Genomic DNA, 19,513 nt, shown 5'->3' on the forward strand with positions numbered 1-19,513 from the left:
CTGATGTGTTAAAGTGCAGGCTATGGATGCAATGGACAAGCAAACACTAAATAAAGCAAAGGTACTAGGATTACGAATAATTATAAAATACTTTGCGGTAATGAATGGACAAGAGATGCGGTCTAGAAACTTAAATAAAAATAATCGTGACATCTAGGCAGTGTGCCAGCATCATCTGTTACCATTTGTGCTGTTAATATGGCGTACTAATCATGGTATATGTACCATGATTATAAATAAAATTACCAAATCATCTACACCGCAAATAATTATGTATTTGGATATTTTACCGGTACTTTCACTCTTAGGATGGTTGTGTGGTGTAGCTTTTTCGATTAGTGTATCATTTCTAGGGATGAATATGTTTCTTGTTCAAGCGTGTGCATTGCTCCGTTTTATATTTTTTTCTAATTTTCAAGTCTCTGTCTTGTGCGCAGAACGAAGCGCCACGATTTAAAGCCTCATTTTCACCACGTCTCTCCTTGTTTTATCACCTTATCAGTAAAAAAGAAGAACTTCCAAAAAAAACAAACACCCCCATGAGACAACGCATAAACAGACGCCGTCAACCAAGTAATGTGTTCTCAATGCTCACACAGACACAAATATCATCCCTTAAAGAGGTGTTCAACATGATCGACAACCCACCGGACGATAAGATCGACACCAGCGATCTCAACAACTTCCTGCCTACCATTGTAAACCATGAACAGTTGCACGAGTTCCAGAACCTGGAGAAGGATATCGGGTTTTATGCGTTACTGGCCGCTATGTCGGACAAGTTTATCGGCATGAGCTCGAAAGAGTGCATCAGAAAATTGCTTTTGAGTTTTAGTGATGATAATGTAACGGTCAGAAAGAGCGAGTTGATGAAGTATTTGAGATGCGAGCAGCTGACCGGTACAGACCTGGAGTACGTGTTTAGTGTGTTTGGGGATGAGGAGGTACTTGAAATTGAGAAGGTGGTCAATTTGATAAGGCATGGGGAGATTGAGCCTAATGCGGAGAAGAAGAGGATTGCTGTTTGATGGGCGGATGCAGCTGATTAAAGCGGTTATTCGATGTATTTTGTTCGTAGTGGCGTGCATCAATTACTGTATTGTGACCTTAGGTGCAGATGCGGTACGCCTTGTGTTGTATCGCTTTTCTGTAATTTTACCCGTGTGCGTTTGAGGATGGGATTTACCGAAGCATATCCACCAGGTATTGTGAATTTGAATACGTTGTATGTGATCATTCTAGGTTAATGGATTACATGCAAGGGTTGTTGATGGCAGGAACACTCGGGGTATCTCTTCTGTGCGATTCTTAATGCCGTGCCGGTAGTACCAGGAGCAGACCTAGTAATGTACGCTGTTCATCCTGATGAAAAGAAATAACTGTAGAATGGGATTGTCAGTTCAAAAAGCAGATGCATCACCCGAGAATCGAACTCGGACCTACTGCATGGCAAGCAGCAATTCTACCATTAGACCAGTGATGCTTGGCATGGCAGGTATTGCTGTTACATAAATTTGAATAATCGTGCTGCAAACATTCAAAAATGTTAACGGGGACACAAAGGTATTCGATAGCATGATGCAACCTCCTTAAAAAGCATCCATGAACAAGCGTTGGACAAATTGCTTTCTCATAACAACAAAATATTTGCAGTCTTGAAGGTACAAACGAATTGATTAATGACGGGAACAGCAGCAAATACGCATCTGCTGCTTATTTGATAGGTTGTTGTTCCATACTTGTGCATTGGTTCATTCCAAAACCGTTTCATAGACCGTGTTAATCCAACTTATCAAGCCGATGTTCACAGGAAATATGAGCGATATGTTCACGACGAGTGAAATCATAAAATATGACAACAAGTGCACGAACAGCGATTTCTTGGCTTTGATAGCAGATAAGAACAGCACGCAGCTGAGAGAGCTTTGTTTCAAAATAATGGAAATTAAGGATCCGTTTCATTCACTCAGTCTTTTACTACGGATATATACGAACAAACCGTTCATAAATAGCTTGTTTATGGAACGACTGTCGTCCTTAGTACGCGAAGTCAAAGGAGAGAAGTACTTAAGGATAAAAAACCTGGACGAACGAGTTTACTGGCTGATGATGCGGCACGCAGAGGAGAACGATGTGCAGGCGATGATACATTGTGCCTCCATCATCAAAATAAACGGTACCAAGCTGGAAGAACTCAAGAGATATTTTAGTTACAGCTTGGTGTACCAGTACTACAAGAGCATCTGCAAGAACATATTTAAAGAAAAGTACAGAAGACAGGAAATTGCACTGGTCATACGATTGATGGACAGCGCTTCGCTGTGCTTCAAGAATTTGTACCCGGTTATAAAAAAGATATCGAAATGTGCAAGGCAGAAATCAATTGATAAGAGTGTCATTGAATGTGCAAAGCTATTGGGATGTGTTATAAAGTATGAACCAAGAGCGGTGCACGACCATCAAGATTATGTTACGTCTGTGTTGTCGTTTTTGTGCGGTGTTCTGACCGACATAAAAAATTACGTGTTCCTTGGGTTGGAGGATCTTAACGAAATTGTGATAGCTGTGGGACGGATATGCGAGTATGAAAAAGACAACTTTGGTCTTTCCAAACTTTTAACCGGTTTATACGCCAATTCGTATGATATAATATACAAGTACAACAAGATACGTGCACATCTGGAAGAGGATCTTGTCTGTTTGACAGTCAATTTGCAGCTTGTACGTATCCTGTACCGTGTGACATATCATCAGGGACTGAGAGCGTTTAACTACAATCAGTTCTACAATGACATTGTCAACTTGAAGTATGGAAAGCCGGTCAATCTGTCGATGCGAAAATACAGGCGTGTACTCAGCACGTTCTATGCGAGTAAGTACCGGCTGTTGGACATGGTTTATGACGATCAGTGCTTTAACACAGACATGCTTATTGCAGACATTTCTATGTGTTCCGACTTCTATGGTGTACTTAAAAATTTGAAACGATTGTTGATGAAGCTGGAGCTGGACAAGCTGATTCGTATTGGTGTAACTGCTGTAAACACATGCGGAGATGTGCACTGCAAATCAGGGAATGGCGACTTATCTAATAGGGCGAGTGAGCAGAGAAACGTGGATAAACAGCAAGAAGAGAACACGGATGAACGGAGGGTTGCAGATGGTAGTGTATCGAAATGTAAAAGAGACGAAAATGCGGAGCGAAATTTGCAACAAGCGATGAGCGGAGAGAAGAACGGTGAGACAATGGGTTGTACCGTGAAAATGAATGGCTCAAAATCGAAGAATAATGAGACAATGGGTTGTACCGTGAAAATGAATGGCTCAAAATCGAAGAACAATGAGACAATGGGTTATACCGTGAAAATGAATGGCTCAAAGTCGAAGAACGGATCAGATGCAACAGCAGTGAAGAATGATCCATCCTTTGACGAAAAAAATTACGTGTTTTTGATAAAATTTGCCTTGAAGCGCTGTTTTCTGGATCAAAATGACTTTAAAGCAAATGTGGAACTTTACAAAAAGTTTTTGGTGGATAAAGGACCTTCATTGGTCCTGCTGGCAACGAGTGCATTTGCCAGGAACATGGAAGATCTGAAATACACGGATGCTCATCTCGATCTACTGTCATTTATGTTTGTGCTACATCTCAATGATAGAAATAACAGAATTGTACGCAAGAAGGAGAAAGTTGTAATTGCTGCCTACGATGCACTGGCCAACGGCGAAAAGATCATATTCATGAAAAAACGTGTTCACGAATCTCGAAAATCTGAAGTACTACGAATTTAATCCGTTCCTTGTCTCATTCGTTCTTACGTTCGACAAGGAAGTAGAAAAGACGGAAAACGTCTTCATCAAGTACTTCTTGAACGCACTGGAATGGAACAAAGATAAAGAGGAGAGGGCATGCGAAGCAGACCAATCAGATAAAGATGGTGATCAAGTGGTTATGGACACATATTCGAGAATATACGTTTCACTTGTGTGCTATGTCTGTATGAAATATAGGTTGCGAACCGCTGTCCATCTGACGAGTTATTACGGTGTGATCGTGATGCTGATAAATTGTATAGAACAGCCGTGTAACGACGATTACGTGAACGCAATGAAGACGAACATCCTTGGAATCGTTTTTGATTTGGATGAAAAACGGAGGGATGATGTAAAGGCACTTTACTCCACCTTTTTAAAAGATAAAGAAAGTGAAAACATGTCTGATTACCTGCGTTTTTACAGAAAGTTTTCGAAAAAGATGGAAAAAAAAATGAAAAGAAGCGTAGATAGGAAAAGATGATCATTGTAAAGTTCTTCGATGTGCGGTACCAACCAAACTGTAGCCAAAATTCGTACACCGGCATTAATATGAACCGTTATTGTGATATGACCTTTACACGTTTAGGAAGATGTTTTGCGTGTTAAGAGTGCATCTATCCACGTTAATAAATGTTATTTAACTGCAATTAGCTTGTATCACGATTTAAGTAATTGTTATACCGGAACAGAGCACTACTATCTCAGTAAACACAGTACCGAATTGGCACTGTTTGGAATAACACAATGACATTCAATACAATAAATGCGTTTTGAAAGTTGGCCGGCAAATCGGTATTTTTGAAACGATAAAAACATCAATAGTTCTTTTCTATCATCCGTGTACAATTCGTTACGTGGGATAAAAAGAATCAATTGCAGTGTAATGTTAAACAATTAGTGTGGAATCTACCACCATGTTCTTCTACAGAAACCGTGGCGTGAACGGCGCTAAGAAAGCCCATCAATTTTATTTTTACCTGCAAAACAATAACACGTATTTATTCATCTCGTTCCATCATTTAAATAGCTTATATCTAAATAGAAAGGCTTTCAGTCTTTCATCGTGCCTCAGATTGACTGGTCGCATGGCCACAGAGGTAACGATATTTTCGGGCATTTCAACCCATGTATGATAATCATACCGATTATTAGCAAGGAACTGTTCAACATCCTTGAGTTCGTGCTCGTCTGCCTAATTAAATATTTTAACTTACCATTAGTACCACGGTGGTCATATTCTCCAAATCACTGGTGTAGCCTACCGTATCAGGATGATCTTTGAACTTGAACAGCGCAGCTGTACTGCTATGTATTCCTTGTACTATCAACTGTCCACGATTGTACTGCTTTAGATCGTTGCGTACAAAAACATACTGAGTTAACATTCAGGGTGGCGGTGAAAATTACGATCTTTACGATGGACGAGCGCGTAAAATCGCAGGATATTCCACAATAATTTAATAAATACTGTTATTATGTAAGTGAACTACAAAATGTTTTTGAGTGGTCAAGCAGCCGTATTCCTACTTGAACCAGGATGTGCATCTGTTTCTTCATTCTAGCAATGAAAGTCTGAATTAGGTAGGCTTATCAAACTCTTCTTAGTCATACTGTGAACACGAATTATTTCACTACTAATCACTAAACTACTATAATAGTCCCGTAGCTACCAAAGATACGTGCAATATAGTTTTCATAGTATTATGATAACATAGGAACACAGTGGTATAAACCTGCTAGATATCATGAATACACCATATGATATTCTCATATCCAATTCTCAGTGCCCTCTGAGTCAGTCATGTTTCACTTTTTTGCCACTTTTACGATTTGCCCACATTCTATAAACGACCATGCTTAAGATAGCTCATATCGCGTACAATGATGTGTTTAGAAATCAATAACTCACAAATATACCTTACTCGTACTCGGTACGCCTTGTAATTCTCTTGATTGTATACTATCGGTTCGTAATTCATTATATTACATTAAGTTCCTATGTCATAATTTACACTGGCATAAGGCAATGTCTGTTCATCCTCATCTATTCCCTGGTCTAGGCAGAAGAACAAACCTAAGGATCACAGCACGGAAAAGGCATTGCAGTAGAAAAGGGAAAGAATGACAATTTTACTAGAAATGTAAATAAGAATGGAGTAATTCCCTCAGCGAACCAGAACGTGTATTGTTTAAGTGCTGCTGTATGAGGAGAAAAATAAACATAATTTTTACGAAACGGAATGGAGTGATCTAAATAAGTTGTAAAGATTTGAATGACAAACCGTGCCATAATCCAGGTTTAATCACACAAATAGTTTAAGTGCCAGCGGTAAAGTCGCTCATCGTTTAACTTTTCCAGTAAATCGTTGTGTTATCGTCCTTGTCGCCAAAAATGTGCTCTCTTCTGCAGCGGCATCATGGCAGATTAATCGTTCCGTGGATTCACAATTGAACAGGATTTCCAGCGAATGTCTGTACGCTAAGCAACTCGTTCAACAAAAAGGAGGAAATATCCTTTTACCGCATCTTATGATCTAAGGAAAATTTCTCAATATTCCACAACACATGCTAAAGAACATAACAAAAAGATTCTCATCGTGCTTTCATCTTAATCACGTTACATACCTCTCCTTTAACTTATTGATATGCTGCTCTTCATCCTATCATTTAGCAGGTAACTTTCATAAATCGTAGTAAAATTACATGTTTTGATCAATTTGATCGCTATGATTGAAAGCACCATATGAATAAAGCAAAGATGAGCGCACGAATCCTTTTTACTGCTCACATCACCAAAGCGCTCAATAGCAGTGTACAACTATTTGCTGACCGATGATAAACAAGTTCAGTGATAAGCCGTGCAGGAGATTATTGGTGCTTTATTTCCGGTAAAAAATATAAAAGTACATAAATCAGGAGTGTTTGGCCAGATAAAAACGCTTTTATACTCAGTCTGGTCCGAAGATTCTATGCCGGTGTACACCTATCATTGTACGGCTTTGCTCCTGAAACACAATGTTTCAGAATATGGATAGTGCTGTATGTTAAGAACAGGACATAAACAGAGAAAATGAATCTCCTGAATGCGTTGCTAACCCAGCTAGCACTCAATAATCTTGATGCGTACATCTTGAACCACACAGACGAGCACCTCAACGAATTCATATCGGATGCTGACATGCGCGTTAAAAGATTGACGGGATTTACGGGAAGTAACGGAACGGCCGTCATTACCAAGACAGAATGTGTTCTGTACACAGATAGTCGGTACTACCTGCAGGCCAAGAAGGAGCTTGTAGAGCCGTTCAAAATGATGAGAATAGATGAGGACAAGTCAGTGTTAGAATTTTTGAAAGACACAATTGGGGAGGGTCGGGTTGGAGTGTGCTTACGGCTGATATCGCACGAGCGCTATAAACAAATGAGTGAGGAGTTTGAAGAGACTAAATTAGTTCTGGTGCCGGTCGAGGAGGAGCTGGTTGAGATCATCTGGAAGGATAGACCGAAGAGAAACCCGGGTAGCATTGTCGATCTGGAAAAGTACGCCTTTGACGAATACATGACATTTCTAAAAAACGATAAAGTAAAGAAACTATTTGACGAACTATTTAGGGACAGCTACAAATACGAGTATGATGAAATGATTGAACCTGATTTGATACCGGGGCTGACACACTCTAACAAAATAAGAATCGTGCAGAAGAGTCTAAAGAAAGATGAAGCAATAATTTTGAGCGCATTGGACTCGATCGCGTGGTTGCTGAATCTAAGAGGCAGAGAGATTGCTAATAACACGGTGTTCTATGCGTATGTATACATCACAAAGGATAGTTTGGTAATATTTACCGATGCAAAGGTGCCTCGAGACATCGGGCTCAGGAGATATGACGAGTTCTACGAGTTTTTGAAACAAACTGACGAAAACACTGTGTACGTGTCTGATAGAGTGAATGCTAGCATAGTTGACATTCTAGGCGAGCATCGCACGAAGGAAAATAAATTGGTGGAAAAGTTGAAGAGCGTGAAGAACAGGAACGAGATCATGGGATTTTTTCAGGCTGCAATAATGGATGGCGTAGCACTTGTCAAATTGTTCACGTGGCTGAACAAGAATAAGGACAGAATTACGGAAATAGGTATCAGTGACAAATTGTTGGAGATAAAGTCACAGTTGGTGCTTGGTAGAGGAAGAGAAACCAAGACGGACAAGAATGAGGAAAAAAGCATGAATTTAAGTGCTAGACAGATAGAAGACGAAGTAGATGTGAATCCATTGCTGGTTACCATCGGTTCGAAAGAATTAGTGCACCTATTTTTTGAGCTGTTCACCGGCAGATTGACCGAAAAAAACAAGAGTCTGCTGCAAAACATGGTAAGAATTAATAAGAATATGTTTTCCAGCTCACCTGTGGAATCGCCAAGCGTAGAAAATAACAAAATTAGCGGTAAAAATGGAGAATGGAACATTGCAAAGACTGGTTTTCTCTTTCCAAGTTTCTCGACAATCGTTGGATACGGAAACCACGGTGCAATCGTGCACCACTCAGCAAGTGATACAACAGTGGATGACAAGAGCTTAATCTTGATAGATTGTGGGTCTCAATTCATATTCGCTACAACTGACATCTCGCGGACAATTCACTTGGGCACACCCAGCGATGAGCAAATACACGATTTCACGAACGTGTTGAAGGGACAACTGCTCGCAAAGAGGCTGGTGGGCCCAAAGAATCATATAGCTGGTCTGATACAAGACCTACCTCGGTACTACCTGTGGCCCGAAAATAAGAACTATGGACATGGAACAAGTCATGGCATAGGAACTGCACTTTATGTGCACGAGTCACCGCCACAAATACGTTTCGACGCTACCATCGAAGCTCATCAGATATTTACGATCGAGCCTGGGTACTACAAAGAGGGAAGTTACGGGGTACGAATTGAGGATGCTGTAATAAGTCTTTACAATGGCAACATTTTCCTACAGAACATGACATTTGTTCCTCTTCAACTGAACCTTATCGATGTTTCGTTGCTTAATGATGAGGAGGTCGATTACTTGAACAGGTACAACCAGAATGTGCAAAATATTCTTGGTGAGTATCTGTATGAGAAGGAGGAGAAGGAGTGGCTGATAAGCAACACGAGGTTCTTCAATAGAGTGTGAAACAATAGATCGCGTATATTTACAGTACTAAACATACTCTTTCACAATAATAGTTGTTTTGTTTTACATTATTTTAAGGAACATATTATACCCAACACATTGGGTGTGGTTATGCTTTGGCAGCAGCATTTACAATAACTACGCTTTTTCGTCTTTTTATTACCAATATTTGCTTTAATCGTATTCAACATGGTTTAATTAACTGTGTTATTCCAAAATATCAATGTATGTTCTGCTCAGCCTCTGTTATGGTGTATCTGGGTTGATAGATGGTAATAATGAATGTTTATTTTCATAGATAAACGAGTTAAAAATACAAGCTATCGTTAACGGTGCGTCTGCGTAGCGGTAAAACCCTTGGTCGTACAATAGTTGAAAATGAACGCATCGATAGGTAAAGTGCGTTTTGATTGCCTTACAATTAACAAAGTCTCCCAATATGTATAAATGAAGAACTCACATCATGGTGTGTCCCAACACAGTCACAAAGCGATAATCTCACGTTGATCAAATTATGTATTAAAAGAGCACAACTAATTCTTCCTCATAATAAACGAAAATGTATTTGGGACTAATCGAGTACTTTAATGTTTCCCATTTAAGAGTTAAAATGACGTGTTATTCCCAATTATACTTGTTTTGGATGTCATCATATTACGTTTTTCGATGAAATAAAAGCTCTGCTCTACACTTGAAATCGTATGATGGCACAATTACATATCTATGTGCATTTTCATCCTCGATGGCCAAAATAACTCTAATTTGCTCAGCTTCACCCATTCCATTATTGAATGATCACGTAACGAATGCTGTTCATTTTATCAATTGTTAAGAACCTGATTTAATATCAAAATTTTTTGAAATACCGCAATTCCAAGGCTATGAAGTTCTGGCTTGTGTTAACACATAGTTTGATGGCCGTATACGGATTTGAAATACAAACACACGCAACATCCTTAAATTGATTAATACCCATGCTTTATTCAAAATGTTGTATCGATTGTTAAATCATTTGTCAGGTCGGTGCTTTATATCAACAAGTAATTTACTCAAAATCAGAATTACGATGGCTTTAATTACCGTTAAATTGTGCGCTCGTAACAGTGATCTGATATGGTGCAAGCGCAGATAATTACTCTAAATATAGGACTAATTATTTCATATAACTATCTTCAACGTTTTAAACATGTTGGCAATATTAATTATGTTGTTATCCATCTACTACGATGCAATACATGAGGGCTTCAACTCGATTAAGCGTAACTTATCGGACGGAACCGCATTGATCACATATTTTTCCAACTTATTTGTTAAAACCGCTTAAAGCAGCCATAACGTACCAATATTCAACATATACTTGACCAATCATGCTTTTGATTCTTCATGGTTTTTTACGACAAATTCTATGCACAATTTGGCGGCAGAAACGTGCATAAGCCCAAAACACATCAGATCAAATAATTTCTCTGTTGAGAATATTTGCTCGCCGTGCTATTTAGATAATTTTTTTATTTTTTCTATTTTTTGATTTGTTAATTTGTCTTTTTTTCTCCTTTAATTTACATTAAAAAATACTTCGAAAAACGTGGCGGACTACATCGAACCCATATGTCGAACACTAAACTACAGGATCTTTACGTCAGACAGCTCTACATTGGATGCGACAACAGCGAGTGCAAAATGTATTTCTGTAGGAACGACATGTCTAAGGCAAGTCTGCTGAAAATAAGCGACATATTGGCAAATTACGGTGAATATTTCCTGTGCTCAACGAATAGGAACAAAGAGTCTGCTAAAATTAATTTTAACGGTAAAAGTTGCCCGATAATAGATTTTTACGTTTATGTTGTGAACCAAACAACGAACAAAAAATCGATTCTGCCAGATTCGCTTTCCAGGCACAACTTTTGTTCGTTTTTCAAGAAAAACAGCTTTAATGAGGAGGAGAAGATACTGATAGAGGGCGTGTTCAGCATGCTGTTGAACCAATACGTGAACTACAACGAAAACATTCTATCGCACATAATTATACGGTTGATCTCAGAAATACTCCTTAAAGTTGATTTGAAGGACGACGTTTTTGAAAACATTTCAGAAATTTTCTTGAACATCGACAAATTGTGCAAGGAATTAGAACTAGACCCAGAGAAACACGCAGTATTTCCCGGGAGTGATGGGCATGGCCAGGGTACCGAAGAGGAAAGCTGCATGAACTGCCTGTTCAACGATATATTCACAGAACATGATCTGATAAATCTGATACAGACAATCTCAAAGTTTCTTAACAGCAATGAATTCGATACAATCAGATCATCCAAGAAAATAGAGGAATTGCTGAACATCTTTAACATTCTTTTCTGTATAAACGAGAGGGTGCGTATCGTTTCCTTCAGAGAATTTTATCTAGAGAAATTTTGCGAGAGCCAGAATTTGAAGGAAGAAATCAGGCTGCACAAGGCCAATTACAAGGCAATCGTGAAATATCCTTTTATTTTGCCGCTGCATCTCAAAGCAGATTTCATAAAATCAGAAAATAGTGATATGATGAAGAACAAGCTGCAGGATGCGTTTTTTAGGGCGTTATTCATTGGCAAAACATCGCCGTACTTTTTTATCACTGTAAATAGAAACACACTTTACAAGGACGTCTTTAAAATTTTTTCGAAAACAAATTTTGATGACATCAGGAAAGAAATTAAGATCACATTTAAAGGAGAAGAGGGCGTAGATTCAGGAGGAATAACCAAGGAGTTCTTTCAATTGGTAAGCGAAGAGCTTATTCACGACAGTTTTCTGTTCACCATCCAAAACAACCTACTTTGGTTCACAGAGGGTAAAAAGAACAGCAGATACGAGGTAGTGGGCAGACTGATAGGTGTAGCGCTTTACAACGACGTGGTGCTGAATTTGCCTTTTCCCACGTTTCTTTTTAAAATATTTTTGAACAAGAAAGTTGAACTGGACGACTTGATGGAAATTGAGCCAGAAATTTGCCACTCACTCAAGAAAATACTTCAAATGAACGATGAGGAGCTATGTGTTCTTGAGCAGTGTTTCTCCATCACGAGAAACACCAAGTCGATCGAACTCATACCCAGAGGAAAGAACGTAGTGCTCACAGAGAAGAATAAGGAACTTTTTGTGGAAAAGTATGTGGAGTATTTGACTTACTCTGAAATGAAGGAGAACATAGAGAACATCAAAAAGGGATTTTTCCACGTTATCAAGTTGAGAACAATCAGTTTTCTCCAGCCCTGTGAGCTAGAGAAAATCATAGTTGGCAGTAACGTCATAAATGTACAGCTGCTTAAAAAAACGGCAGTATATTCGGGGTTCACCGAGGATTCTCTCGTTGTCAAGACATTTTGGAAAATCTTCGAGGAATATTCACTGGAAGACAAGAAGAAGCTGCTGATGTTTATTACGGGCAATGAACGAGTTCCTGTCACATGTACAGAAAACTGGAAGCTGATAATTGTCAGAAACGGCTGCGACACAGACAGGCTGCCATCTTCACAGACATGTTTTAACACTTTGCTGTTGCCCGAATATTCATCGGAAGAAAAACTGAGAAACAAACTGGGTATAGCTATTTCAATGACCAAAGGGTTCTTTCTACTTTAAGGATCAGGTGCGACTGCTTTACCCATTTGGGATAACAAACCATGAATAATTGATTGTTATACACTCGTGGTGGAAAATATCTTTATTAAAATGATCATTTTAATACACTAAATGGTATACATGTTGGTGTTACCACAATGGGATGCCATTTTTTTAGCTACATGATCTGCCTTTATTGGCATGTAATGATCATATCTGGTGAGTTATTTTAAACACAATCCTTGCTATTTTTCGTTTTATTCCTTTTTTATTATTTCCCATTCATCGATGAACCAACGATCCTTTAATCTACCATATTGCGTTTTTTAATTTGATTTGTAAAAATTAATCAAGAACTCTACATCAAAGCATTTTTATACAAAATGTTACATAAGAGCACTGCAAATGAGTTGGTGCACCTCAAACATGAATCAACTGTCCAAGTATGATGACCGTGAATAACTTGACTGCCGCCCATGATTAGGCACGATTCGTTTTACAATGACAACTGGCGTAGAATAAAACTATAAAGGGATGAGAGATGTGGTATTAGTTGTTTGAGATCGAAGGTTGTGGCATAAGAGGTTTTCCAACTTTTTTCCCTATTGGTTGTTTGACCTTAAAAAGACACTTTTAATTAAATGGCATCGTATTTGATCACTTTAAAAGGAACTGTTTTATTATTGCCATGCGTGAGTTTCTTGCTAACTTCCAAGGTATGCCTCTCTTCAAAATAACCAATCTCAGGAATTTAAAAAGTGCTAAAGTGTTCCACAGAGAAATTGTGAAAAATCTACAAACAGCAAAAAGCGCGTTTATAATAACGTTGTACTTCGGAAACGAGCAAAAAACAAGAGAAGTGATGGCAGAGATCAAGACACGCCAACAAAAAAATATGGAGACGAAGGTTATAATTGACTATAACAGATGCAAGCAGAATGAAAAGATATTTGCTCTTCTGAAGGAGTATCAAATTGAAGATGTTGTATACTACGCGAATAGAAGAAGCTATTCGTTATTGCCAAATTGCATCAAAGAGCTTTTCTCCGTGCTGCACGTTAAGGTGTATATATTCGACGATTTGATTATACTTTCAGGTGCTAATCTTGAAGATAAATATTTTACAAACAGATTGGACAGATATTTCAGCATATACGATGCCAAGCTCGCTGACTACCTGATTAAGAATGTATTCGAACATTTTTATGGGAGCAAGCATGTAGAAGGGGTAAAGGGACGGCCTAAATCTGATATAGGCAAACATTATATGATATCAGCGAATAATGTTGCCAGATCAGTTGAGAGTCTAGGATTAAGCAATACTTATGTGGTTCCATACAGTGAATCGGAAGAGCTTTCTGTCATAGAAAACATTTTTGGCCACAACTTCGTTGAATACTACATATCAACAGCATATATAAATTTTCCAGAAATATACTTGAAGCACATCAAAACCAAGGACACAATAATAATCTCTCCTGACGCAAGCTGCAATACTTTTTGTGGAAGCTCGCTTCTTGACAAGTTGGTGTGCAAGCTGTATGATTACTACATGATAAACACCGAAAATATTCTGGACAAGGCTGATCTTAGAACATTTTACAGGAAAAAGGCAAGCTTCCACTTTAAAGGTATCTGGGCATTCGCAGAAGACTTTGCCATAACAGTGATAGGATCAAGCAATTTCAATGAAAGAAGCTACAGAAAAGACAAGGAGCTAAATTTTGTGCTCATAACGGGGGACGAGCAGCTGATCAAGCAGTTCGAGCAAGAAATCAGATATCTTGAAAAACATTCAGAAAAAGTTAATGGAGATAACAAAGTGAATGTGTTCATCAAGATAATAGCTTATATGATGAAATATTTTCTTTAAATAAATACTTAAGCGGTATCATGTATCTGTTGTTTGGCCGATTCGCTGATGGTTCCTACTTGGATTGACCCCTTCATAAAAGGAAAAAATTGATAGCAATTGCTGGCACCGGTACGCTTGTTCACGATGCACATTGACAGAATTTCTACGTATTGGGAGCACATAATAAATATCGGCCGGGATTGTAGTAATAGTCATGTTTAACGAAATGAGACCCACCTTGAACACCGTTTATTTGTCTCCAGCGACAATGATATGAGAGAGTACGGAAAGAACAAACGAGCACATTTCGTAACAACGAATATCCGCAATACATGGGCACTTCCAAAGATGTACTTTTTATCGGCCAGCTCGAATACTTTGTTCCAAACCATCTCAATAAATGTATGCTAAGTAACGAATATCCTCATATCTCAGCAGTATTTTGTGTCAAATTGCTGTCAAATACACTCAATAAACTTTATTAAGCGCTGTGTTGAAGTACAAAATAGTTTAATAGATAGGTCTTACCGTACTTAGAACTTTCATGTTTAAAAATTCATAACCATCCACAGGTAGCAGAAATTACGCAGTGTATCTGGAATTATCCTATATAGAGAAGAACTTGTGAGTTGTTGATCAGATCATGTCTTAAACGGGTTAAAAGTAACGCCACGGTTTCATTGTATTTATCGGTGAATACGGTTCAGGATTTGCCCTTGTTCCGTATAGAGGCATTCTATTACTACTCTATGCGTTCTAGTGCAATATTTATCTTATTGTTGGTTCAGAATTCGTATCAGCAGGTTCAAAAAGAATGTTTTCCTCCGCAAAAACACAAAAACGGCAGTGTTAGATCTTTTGCAGACACTCAGTGCTTTGCTGTTGGCTACTGTTCTGCTCTTTCGCTTTTTCTCATGGATCATTGTTTGATTTATATTTGAAAATGTTTAGGACCCCGGAATGTCAACAAATGATCGTGAGCTGGAACTGGGAAAGGATGCGGATGAATTCTTGCATTATGGCCAGAATTACTATGCGGATGAAATACAGAAGATTGAGAAACTGATCAACGAAGCGTTCGACAGGGTAAATGTAAAACTGGGGACTAAAGAAGCAGAAACTGGATTGGCACCACCCACAACGTGGGATTTAGAAGGTGATCGAAAGCGGGCAGAAAGCGATCATACCCTGCAGGTTGCCAGAGTGTGTAAGATACTCGTAAACGAACAAAATGAGGACTGCTACATGGTCAATTTGAGACAGATGGCGAAATTTATAGTGGGACGAGGACAGGATGTGGACAAGACAATGATTGAGGAGGGTATGAGAGTGGGCGTCGATCGTATGAAGTACCAGATCATACTGCCGCTTCCAAGAAAAATTGATGCATCCGTTACGTTGATGCAAGTTGAAGAAAAGCCCAATGTTACTTACGACGATATTGGTGGCTGCAAGGAAGAGATAGAGAAGATAAAAGAGGTTGTGGAGGCGCCACTACTTAACCCGGAAAAATTTGTAAATCTTGGAATTGATCCACCAAAAGGTGTACTTCTCTACGGCCCACCAGGTACTGGAAAGACGTTGTTGGCTAAAGCTGTAGCAAACAGGACCAATGCCTGTTTTATACGCGTTATAGGATCTGAGCTTTTGCAAAAGTATGTGGGAGAGGGCGCTCGCATGGTGAGAGAAATATTTGAACTTGGCAGGAGGAAAAAGGCATGCATTATCTTCTTTGATGAGGTGGATGCGTTCGGTGGCACAAGATACGCTGAGAGTGATGACAACGAAGTACAAAGAACGATGCTCGAGTTGATAAATCAATTGGATGGTTTTGATAACAGAGGAAACATAAAAGTGATCATGGCAACAAATCGGCCTGATACCTTAGATCCTGCGCTTTTACGACCCGGCCGCCTGGACCGGAAGGTCGAATTTTCTTTACCTGATCTTGAAGGCCGGGTGAAGATCCTCAAAATACACACGCGTGTCATGAGCGTGGAGAAAAACATAAGGTACGAATTGATCGCACGACTGTGCCCGAATGCTACGGGGGCCGAGCTCAGAAGCGTTTGCACGGAGGCAGGGATGTTTGCCATAAGAGAACGAAGAAAGGCGGCAACTGAGAAAGACTTTCTTAATGCTGTAGAAAAGGTAATTCAGGGATATGCTAAGTTTTCGGCCACGCCGAGATATCTTACGTATAATTAAAGATATGAGTTGGATGATTCTCACATGGCGTATAGTTCAGCTCAAATTTATTGTTCATTCAATGGTGTTCTATGGAAATGCTTTATCGTTGTTTTAAACATATCTTGGACAGTTGCATTCACGTTTATAACCTTGATTTTGTTTTTGTACCGGTATTTATCTCATGAAAGCCGATTTATCGTTTCAATCAATGAAGACAATTTTTTGATCAGTAAATACTCAAAAATGATAAAAAATTACATGAATCAGTAAATAGCGATGAGACTGCCTACAATTACGCTAACAAATATTGTTGTGACCTGTCTATGGAGCTTTCTTAAGAAAGTTGCAGGTTATCGGTCTATTCATACTTTGTAAATTGAACCTACGATACAGTAGAGCATGATTGATCAACAAGACCAGATTTTGAAAATTTTTTTAGTGATTATATATCATTTCCTGATCATTACAATTGATGAGAACTTTCATTTCTAATCGTATGACTTAATACGGCAAGGTTTACCAGCTAACTTTAGCTATTTCATATTTTGGTGGCGTACCTTGCCTTATTATGTGAAACGTTTATTCTAGGTGCATAACCCGTGTACAATTGATAGACCATGTAGTTTTTTACAGTACAAAACCCTTTATCGCTTGCTCTCACATTTCATCTATATTCCTGCAATTCAAGCTATATCACCCCTAATAATCAACATTTCGTTTAGTACCTTAGCTCATGTGAAAAAAGTTGAACTTTTGTGTTCTTCTGGGCTGCAAATAATCCAAAAAGTAGTGAAAAACGAAACAAATTCTTACATAAAATGAGAAACTGGAAATTATGATTGATTTTTGAAACGATAAGTGCTAATACCATAAAAGCATTGGGTCATAACACGTCAAAATTCTATCATGAACACTAAAATAAGACTTTAATTTAGTGCTTACCATGTTTATTGAATAAACTCGTAAAACTAGATTTATACCAAGTCATAGGCGCATAATCTGATTAAGCTTTATTAATCTCAAAATTTTTCGTTTGACATGTTCATGTGAAATCGCTGTTTTAACTGAGAACAGCCTTTTCTCGTGATAAAGACACTTGAGAATAAGCCGAAATGCTTTAAAAGCTAAAATATTAACTGTTTTTTCGTATAGTATCTTAATGATAGCATATTCGGTGTTCATTAATTAGGATGTTTTTGGAATCGATTCATCCAATTAGGCCTGTTCAAAAAATAGAATTATAGCTTCCTGTGGTTCATCCTGCATTATATTTTGGTTTGCATAACGCGTTATTCCTTTGGTATGAGGACTCTTGCATGAGAACAGTATTGCTTATGATGTGATAATTTGGACAACAAGAGCTCTTTAAACAAGTGTTTTTCATCTTTTTGAGCATTGTTCAGTTTCAAAAATGTCCTTTGACACGTCTTATCTTAAATTCAGAAACAATCAAAAAGACTGAATTTTTAATTAATTGGAAGAAAATAAAATCAGCAAGCAACCAGGACCCTTTCATGATTTTGGCAGTTTTTGTCCCGATAATTTTCGCAAAACTGTTGCTGAGAAACAAATCCGATTTCCAACGCCAATTGAATGAAATATGCAAACATAGAGCATTCTCCAGAATTGAAATGGATTTTGGCAACACGTGTCTGTTTCCCGAGTTGATGAAAGAGTGCAAGCTCTGGGAATGTTTATTTAGCGAAGCAGGAAATCTTAAGCGCACAGAAAAACGTGGAGAATCCCGTATGGTCGTTGATCTACTACTGAATCCTGAATCGTACACAGGCTATAAGAAGGGATCGAGCGAAATTTGGGAGAAATTAAAGGGCGTTAATGATAGCAAGTTGTATAGAATTATGCTAAGCGGTATACATCAATCGGTTAACATACACAAGGCGGCTTTCTACAAGCCATGTGGATACGATTTCCTGAAAAATGTGATGTTGTTCAGAAGAACGTGCAGAAATGGTGCGTTCATCAACAATTTTAGAGTTCTTCGTCTTTTTTTGCTTACATCGTTGAAGAGACTGGAACTGACCGAAAACACCCAATACAAATGGCTTGAGGGTCTGAAGTCCTACGTTCTCGTAGATATACCATTATTTCCACAGATAAAGCAGTTATGTAAAGACCTCGAAGATGCCATTGATATACTTAGCTGCATGTCCTGTCCCAAATGTCGTCTTTGGTCAACCATACAGTTTAAAGGACTGAGAGTTGCAGCTAAAATCACGGTGGGTGAGAAGATTACGCAGCAGGACCTTGTATTCTTTATAAATCTATTGAACAGGATCTGTGTAGCTGAATATGAGTCCGAAATAATGGAGGATATGCTTGAAAATTATTATTGGCACGTATTTTTACTTTACAAAAAAGAGCTGTTTACATTGTGTCTTGCGGTTTTGCTGTTTTTAGCTATATTGGTCAACAAAACGACAGATAATTAAAATTTTATTACGATCACGGCATTTTGTACAGTACATTGGGATCAATAGTATGAACTACCGGATAATATGTCATGAACAAAAACTGCTTCCCAGTCCTAAAATCAGACCTGCTTTATCCGTGGTTGTCAAAAAACTGGTCACCAATATAAATAACGTATTATTTAATGTGTATACGTGAGTTACAGGTCTTCAGAAGTATAAAATATTAGCTCTAAATGATATGAACTGTATGTACATTCTCTAGTTAAACCATTATTTTCTGCAAAAAAATTGCGGATATAAACCTATCTTCTACAATTATGTTATATTTCGTACTGGCTGTGCAGTTTACTTATCAAAAAGATTTGAAATGCCCTTTATTACCATCTCATATTCATCATATAAACAAAAAAGAGCTCAAAAGCTGGTTAGTACTTCAGGTAAAATGGATTA

The 19,513-nt window shown here is 38.3% G+C and overlaps 9 protein-coding genes and 1 non-coding gene across 10 annotated transcripts; 8 read left to right on the forward strand and 2 right to left on the reverse strand.

Annotated features, from left to right (window-relative positions):
* Positions 1 to 539: 539 nt before the first annotated feature.
* On the forward strand, positions 540 to 1,105 carry VCUG_00789 (uncharacterized protein; the record flags this gene model as incomplete). Its single annotated transcript, XM_008075619.1, has 1 exon — positions 540 to 1,105. One exon carries the CDS (start codon positions 540 to 542, stop codon positions 1,026 to 1,028), a length of 489 nt encoding a protein of 162 aa, XP_008073810.1. The 3' UTR covers positions 1,029 to 1,105.
* A 307-nt stretch (positions 1,106 to 1,412) lies between these two features.
* VCUG_02801 lies at positions 1,413 to 1,483 on the reverse strand. Its single transcript has one exon. It is a non-coding gene; the product is annotated as a tRNA-Gly (tRNA).
* Positions 1,484 to 1,647: 164 nt separating this feature from the next.
* Positions 1,648 to 3,792, forward strand: VCUG_00790 (uncharacterized protein; the record flags this gene model as incomplete). The annotated part of the gene is made up of 1 exon (XM_008075620.1): positions 1,648 to 3,792. Exon 1 carries the CDS (start codon positions 1,801 to 1,803, stop codon positions 3,790 to 3,792), a length of 1,992 nt encoding a protein of 663 aa, XP_008073811.1. The 5' UTR covers positions 1,648 to 1,800.
* VCUG_00791 (uncharacterized protein) lies at positions 3,752 to 4,548 on the forward strand (the record flags this gene model as incomplete). Its single annotated transcript, XM_008075621.1, has 1 exon — positions 3,752 to 4,548. A coding segment is annotated over one exon (546 nt), but the record flags the coding sequence as incomplete, so codon positions are not given.
* A 283-nt stretch (positions 4,549 to 4,831) lies between these two features.
* Positions 4,832 to 5,201, reverse strand: VCUG_00792 (uncharacterized protein; the record flags this gene model as incomplete). The annotated part of the gene is made up of 2 exons (XM_008075622.1): positions 4,832 to 5,008; positions 5,031 to 5,201. The coding sequence occupies 2 exons, from the start codon at positions 5,199 to 5,201 to the stop codon at positions 4,832 to 4,834; spliced, it is 348 nt and encodes a 115-aa protein (XP_008073813.1).
* Positions 5,202 to 6,886: 1,685 nt separating this feature from the next.
* VCUG_00793 (uncharacterized protein) lies at positions 6,887 to 8,986 on the forward strand (the record flags this gene model as incomplete). Its single annotated transcript, XM_008075623.1, has 1 exon — positions 6,887 to 8,986. The coding sequence occupies one exon, from the start codon at positions 6,887 to 6,889 to the stop codon at positions 8,981 to 8,983; it is 2,097 nt and encodes a 698-aa protein (XP_008073814.1). The 3' UTR covers positions 8,984 to 8,986.
* A 1,605-nt stretch (positions 8,987 to 10,591) lies between these two features.
* VCUG_00794 (uncharacterized protein) lies at positions 10,592 to 12,711 on the forward strand (the record flags this gene model as incomplete). Its single annotated transcript, XM_008075624.1, has 1 exon — positions 10,592 to 12,711. One exon carries the CDS (start codon positions 10,592 to 10,594, stop codon positions 12,605 to 12,607), a length of 2,016 nt encoding a protein of 671 aa, XP_008073815.1. The 3' UTR covers positions 12,608 to 12,711.
* A 563-nt stretch (positions 12,712 to 13,274) lies between these two features.
* On the forward strand, positions 13,275 to 14,477 carry VCUG_00795 (uncharacterized protein; the record flags this gene model as incomplete). The annotated part of the gene is made up of 1 exon (XM_008075625.1): positions 13,275 to 14,477. One exon carries the CDS (start codon positions 13,275 to 13,277, stop codon positions 14,457 to 14,459), a length of 1,185 nt encoding a protein of 394 aa, XP_008073816.1. The 3' UTR covers positions 14,460 to 14,477.
* Positions 14,478 to 15,321: 844 nt separating this feature from the next.
* Positions 15,322 to 16,766, forward strand: VCUG_00796 (26S protease regulatory subunit 7). The gene has a single exon (XM_008075626.1). It carries the CDS (start codon positions 15,402 to 15,404, stop codon positions 16,647 to 16,649), a length of 1,248 nt encoding a protein of 415 aa, XP_008073817.1. The 5' UTR covers positions 15,322 to 15,401; the 3' UTR covers positions 16,650 to 16,766.
* A 1,263-nt stretch (positions 16,767 to 18,029) lies between these two features.
* VCUG_00797 (uncharacterized protein) lies at positions 18,030 to 19,103 on the forward strand. The gene has a single exon (XM_008075627.1). It carries the CDS (start codon positions 18,146 to 18,148, stop codon positions 19,079 to 19,081), a length of 936 nt encoding a protein of 311 aa, XP_008073818.1. The 5' UTR covers positions 18,030 to 18,145; the 3' UTR covers positions 19,082 to 19,103.
* The last annotated feature ends 410 nt before the right edge of the window (positions 19,104 to 19,513 follow it).

Source organism: Vavraia culicis, assembly GCF_000192795.1.
Source record: "Vavraia culicis subsp. floridensis unplaced genomic scaffold supercont1.10, whole genome shotgun sequence".
Classification (NCBI taxonomy): Eukaryota; Fungi; Microsporidia; family Pleistophoridae; genus Vavraia; species Vavraia culicis.